This window comes from Saprolegnia parasitica, assembly GCF_000151545.1.
Source record: "Saprolegnia parasitica CBS 223.65 unplaced genomic scaffold supercont2.188, whole genome shotgun sequence".
NCBI lineage: Eukaryota > Oomycota > Saprolegniomycetes > Saprolegniales > Saprolegniaceae > Saprolegnia > Saprolegnia parasitica.
The window spans coordinates 9,236-14,699 of record NW_012156582.1 but is presented as its reverse complement, the minus strand read 5'-3'; the positions used below and the strand labels follow the sequence as shown (position 1 = coordinate 14,699).

Sequence of the window (5,464 nt, the reverse complement as noted above, 5' to 3'; positions counted from 1 at the left end):
ATGCCCACGGGGGGTGGGGCATAATCACTGGCGCGGCCATCTAATACGTCGCAACGTTCGTACCCACAAGGAAGCGAGGCGGCGCGTACCGGTGATGGGGCCATGCCCGACGGCGGCGGCGGCGGCGGACGAAAGGGTGGGGGGCCCTTTCGGAAGCGGCGGGCGGTTCTTGATCTTCATGCGAGGACGCGGTGCCAGCGGCAGCGGCGGCTATGCACAGAGCCGTGAGGGCATGTGCACACATATGGACGCTTGCACCTGTCCAGCAATGTTGTTGCGCATGGCCGCATCTACCATCATCGATCGCTCTGCATGAGCATGCCGACGACGACGTACTTGTGAACGGGTGGCTGCCACCGCCGCTGTAGCCGGGCGGCGCGACGCCGTACGGGTTAAAGATCGGATGGTAGTGGATCGACTGCTCGGGGTTCTTGTACAGCTCCTTGTTTCTCGCATCCAGCTCCTTCTTCGACTACGCCACAGATAGATAGATATCGATGCCAAGGGACCGTGGCCTACCTTGGGCAGCGCCGCTTCGCGCGCCTTGGCCTCGGCTTCAAGCTACGTGGTGGAGCGTGTGAGCCTCGTCGGTCAAGCGGCGACAACGGACGTACGTCGGCCTTTTTCTTCTTGGCTTGTCGGATCGTCTCTTCCAGCTATGCTCGCCACGTGAGGCGCGCGCCAGTTGCATCGTATACCTCGTCTTTTCGCTTGCGCCCAGCGCCATCGAGGCGGTTGTTCTCTTCGTCGCGCTCGAGCTTGCGGAGCTACGACGCGGGTGGTTGCTTGCCGCGTGGCATGGCGAAAGTACCTTCTCCGTGAGCGCGCCAATGTCGACGTTGTCGCCTGTCGTCTGCTTGACGTGCTCGCGCCGGTCCTTGACCGCCTTCTTCTCCTTCTTCTTCTGCTCCTTCCGGTACGCATCGAGCGGCGCCGCCGAGAGCTTGTCCTTCGCCATCGCTCCGGTGCAATCTGGGGTCGTCGATGATTGGTCAAAACTCGCGTCATTGGAATAGAAAGCCACATTTTAAAGCGATTGTACAATGGTTCCTACAAATATCCCGTTCCGATTCTGTAAATGTATTTTAATGTTTCGGTCATGGATTTGAATTGACCATCCTGCTGCATACTGCAAGGTGAAGTTTTGGTAGCTTTTCTCATCGAGTTAGGACTTGTACGTGTACACAAATTGTCTGCGTGACGATAGTTCTACTACTTACTAGCTAGACAAATCGAACAATGCAATTTCCAGCAAATCCAACCAACGAATAGTCGCAAACGGGGGCGGCGGTGCTCATGAATGCATTGCATGCATTGTACTGTACGTACTCTGGACCTCGGCGGTCCGCACCGCCTCCCATGCCCTAGAAAGTCAAGACTCTTAAAACAGCTCCGGTACGAGCACGAGCAAGACATCCCGCGCATCATCAATTTGCGCCTGGTAACCCTAGTCCTACCCAAACCCTTGGTCTAGACCGCGTCCACAACAAAAAGCTCGTAATACACGACACGATTAGCGAGTGCTACGCGGTGCTACGCCAAGAAAGGCTTGGATGCGGTTGGCCACGTCGGCGGCCGTCGGACGGTCACTGGGCTCGGTCGCCATGCACGCCGTTGCCCACTCGGTATACCACGTTGGTGCGTTGCTTGCAAAAGACGGGCGCAGACCCGACGACGTGATTTGCTGCAGGATTTTGACTTCGCTGAGCGGCTTGCCATGGTCGTCCACAAGGTCGCTGTACGGACGCTTGTACATGGACATTTCTGCAAGAAGCACACCGAGGGAGTAGACGTCGGCGGGCGCCGAGTAGCGCGACTCCATGAGCACCTCGGGCGCGAGCCAGCGAAAGGTGCCAATGCCCTGCGTCATGGTCGATGCGTTCTCACGCATGGCCTTGGCCGATGCAAAATCGGTGATTTTGGCGCCTTTCTTGCCGTCGACGAGAACGTTCTTGGACTTGAGGTCGCGATGGACGATCGGGATCGCGTGGATGTACGCGAGGGCGTTGGCAATCTGCAGAGCGACCCGCGCCTTGAGGCGGTACGGAAAGCTTGCGTCGTTCGAGTTACTGCAGTAGTCTTGAAGGTTGCCTTGGTCCATGTACTCCATGACGCATCGCAGGCGCAAGGCGGCCGGCGGCGCGTCCCAGACGACACCGACCAGCGACACGATGCGTGGATGGTCGAATCTAGCCACATCATCGTCGACTCGATATTCAAAAAGACAATAGATACCTCGACATGGTCACAATTTCGTCGACAAAGTGCTGCACGTCGGCTGCACTCGCTTGGCCGTCGTAGAGCTGCTTGATCGCAACGGTACTGTGGCGGTACTCGCCCAAGTAGACTTCGCCGTGCGAGCCACTCGCAAGCACGTGCCAGCACTCGACGTCTTTGGCCGGAAGGCGGAACGGCAGTAGCGGCCCGAGGTCGCACTCGCTGTTGCGCACGTACAAGGTCGAGGGCACCGTGTCCGTGGCGTCGCACGCGGGCAGCGACGCCTCCTTGTACATCGAGTAGTCGTCGCGGGCCGTCAGCAGCGCATTGGACTGTTGTTTGGACGGCCGATGGCAGCAAAAGTACCACGAGAGCACGAGAAGCACGACGGCGCACCCGACGCCAATGCCAATCGCCATGTAGATGCCTACAGAAGACGCATGAGCTGCCACGTCATCGTGCTACCGTGCCACCGTTGGAGCTTCCGCTCAGCGCCGCGCCGTCGCGGAGCGAGACGTAGGTCGTCGTCGTGTTGGCTGGCATGTCGGCCACTGCGGCGTTACAATCGGGCCGTCACGGCGTCGGGATAAAGGCGCGTACGGGTGGGACATAGAGCCGGTCTCGTCGCCCGATTGCAGTGGCGCGACCGTCACGTCCCGGGCAGCGCGAGATAGTACGATTACTGGAGGCACACGAGATATGCATCGCGGTCTCCTCCAAGCAGTAGCAAAGGCAGAACTGTTAGTTGGCAGCCGTCGCAGGGTCCTTGCGGCGTGCCGACCGACCTCGGTCTTGGATACAGTGTCTGGACAGTGTATGAAGCAAACAGTGGGTGTGCAAGTGCAATGTCATGCCGCCTTTTTCAAGGAAGGAGAGAAATGCGTCGAGTGAAGTCACGCACTGGGATGCTTGTCGTATTAGTATAGCCATGGCGCAAGGGGTACGTACTGTGTCAGCGCGTTCGGCATCGAGTAGCCGCAAGTGTGTGTCATGCCCGTATCTGATCCGGTCGAGTCCCAGAGCTGCAGCAACACCAAAGCAGCCTGCGAGAATGGGCAGCAAGGAGTCCTTCTTGTATTGCAGCGACACGGACGAGATTCAAGCGTCGCAATGTGTGCGCGATCGGATCAAATGTTGTATTTGGTCCGAGACAGTGTTGTACGCCGTGACCGTGCCATGTTAGCCCCTCACAACGGCGATGCGTCGCCGCCGCCGTCAGTCGCCCGTGCTCACAGTCGAGAGACCACCACGAGGAACAGATTCATGTAAAGTAAGCTCAAATCCAAATGGACCCCCTTCAACAAGTACGTAACGTCGCGGTATGGCGCACCATCCTCGCACTAGAATAGAAAGGGCAATCTCACAACTCATCGTTGTAGCAGCCTCGAATCCCACGCAAGAACAATGGCGTGCTCGTGCTTGTTGTTGTTGAAGTAGGTCGTCTATTACAATAGATAAAACTATGCTAAATAAAAATGTCGGACTTTCTTCGTTGTGTGTACTCGGTGGAGGAACTTGATTTAGGCAGGCGGAGGCACGAGTGCGATCCGCGGGACAAGGTGACATCGCGGCCACTCGTGTTGGGCGAGGAGCCGGAGAAGCCGACGTAGCGCAGGCTGCTCGGGTAGCGTGCTCGTGCTTGTGATGGCAACAAGCAGACTTCATGCACGGCGCTGCTCGGATTTGAGTGTGCTTCCGTGCCAGAGGATCTCGTGTTCTTGCCGTACGCTACAGTGTAAAGCCCCGCACATGCAATGGCGCCTGCCATACAAGGTGAAATGGAGAAGATCCTTCGCCACTCAGCCCCCACTCGCAGGCGCCCAACCTCTCATGCGTCTGTCCTCTGTCGCAACGACAGGTAGACCACATTGGTTCGACCAACAGCCTCGTACGATTGATTGCCCATGACAACGGCGGCCAAAATCTTGCAGCCATGCAAGTAGCCAGTATCTATCGATGTCTGTTCCTCTTACACTGCGCTCTCCGACTGCCACGTTGCCATGTTGCCTCTCCCAGACGTGGTTTTCCAGCATTTCACACGTGAAAAACGTGCAAAGGCTTTGCCACGAATGATTGGTTGGCGCCAGTGGGTTGGCGCCTCCGAATTGGTCGGCAGCCGTGTCCCAAACACGACCCAGCCCCACACACGCGCATGTGGCCACCGCCACAAGATCATTCAGGCCCAGATTTCTCCGCAACGATCCAAATACCTAGCTTTTTGCCTCCTTCTGATCAGCCTTCGCTGCAGCCTGTTGGCTTGACGAATATGGAGCCGAGACACGTCCTGGGATCCATTGGCGCCTCGGTGCTTGAAATAATGGTGTTGCTGTGTTGCGTGCGTGGCAACAGGTACTATTCGGGTGTAGCACCCACAAGCACCAGCTCGTGCTGTTATCACTGGTCCACTCCAACGCGCTCTGAAAGACTTGCGACTCCCTTGGCCAATCTCTCGATCATACCTACTAGTACGTCGACTGCGTTGGCCAACCACCATAGATTGGCATCCTCTTCTGGTCGGTGGTCGATCCCGCGATCACCTGGTTGACATTTCCCACCTATTTCCCACATCATTGCATTTCTCACGTATTCGAAAGAACGCAGTGCCCATTAAAAAGAGGTCGCAACATCATACAAACATCAAGATAGAATAAGATTTTCTAGAAAAAAAGATCCGCGCGACATTTCACATGCCGCAACTTCAAGCAAACAATATAATGTGATGTTTTATTCCGTATACATTTTCGCTGTCAACCATGCAATTTTTTATTCAGGGTACAAACCGGGCGTGGCGCCGATGGTCGGCGTTTTATAAAAAGAGTCTCCTTTTATACAAACACCAAGTGCGAATAAAACGTTCATTAAAAGGCGAGCGCGGACCTTGGAGCTCAAATTTCAATTTCGGCGCTCGAGCTCAAGCAGTCCTTTTTACTGCTTTTGTATCGACCACCGACTTTGCCCTTCGCCTCCTCGTTGTATGCCAGGCTTCCGCTGCGGTGGGAACTCGAACGGCGACTGCTACTGCGTGTACGACTACGGTTAGAGACGCACGACCAACTACCAAGACCCAACTCTCTCTCTCTCTTTCATCTCGACAAGTACCAGCATGGAGTGGCTCGAAATCGCCAAGGACCTCAACGCCGGCACGGTCGGCGGTGTCGCCGGCATCGTCGCGGGCCATCCGCTCGATACGATCAAGGTGCGCCTCCAGACGCAGTGCCACACGTCGTCGCACGGCATCTCGTCGTCG

The 5,464-nt window shown here is 56.5% G+C and overlaps 3 protein-coding genes across 3 annotated transcripts in view; 1 reads left to right on the top strand and 2 right to left on the bottom strand.

The window, feature by feature from the left end:
• Positions 1–210: 210 nt before the first annotated feature.
• On the bottom strand, positions 211–958 carry SPRG_15217 (hypothetical protein; the record flags this gene model as incomplete). Its single annotated transcript, XM_012354871.1, has 6 exons — positions 211–290; positions 337–472; positions 520–561; positions 615–656; positions 699–767; positions 812–958. The coding sequence occupies 6 exons, from the start codon at positions 956–958 to the stop codon at positions 211–213; spliced, it is 516 nt and encodes a 171-aa protein (XP_012210261.1).
• A 555-nt stretch (positions 959–1,513) lies between these two features.
• Positions 1,514–2,760, bottom strand: SPRG_15216 (TKL protein kinase; the record flags this gene model as incomplete). The annotated part of the gene is made up of 3 exons (XM_012354870.1): positions 1,514–2,189; positions 2,236–2,644; positions 2,691–2,760. 3 exons carry the CDS (start codon positions 2,758–2,760, stop codon positions 1,514–1,516), a joined length of 1,155 nt encoding a protein of 384 aa, XP_012210260.1.
• Positions 2,761–5,320: 2,560 nt separating this feature from the next.
• Positions 5,321–5,464, top strand: part of SPRG_22349 (hypothetical protein) — a gene marked incomplete at both ends in the record, with an annotated part of 2,004 nt that continues 1,860 nt past the window's right edge. Inside the window, one exon of the mRNA XM_012354869.1 lies at positions 5,321–5,413. Within this exon, the coding sequence (XP_012210259.1) occupies positions 5,321–5,413 (93 nt within the window). The remainder of the gene's footprint in view (positions 5,414–5,464) is intronic.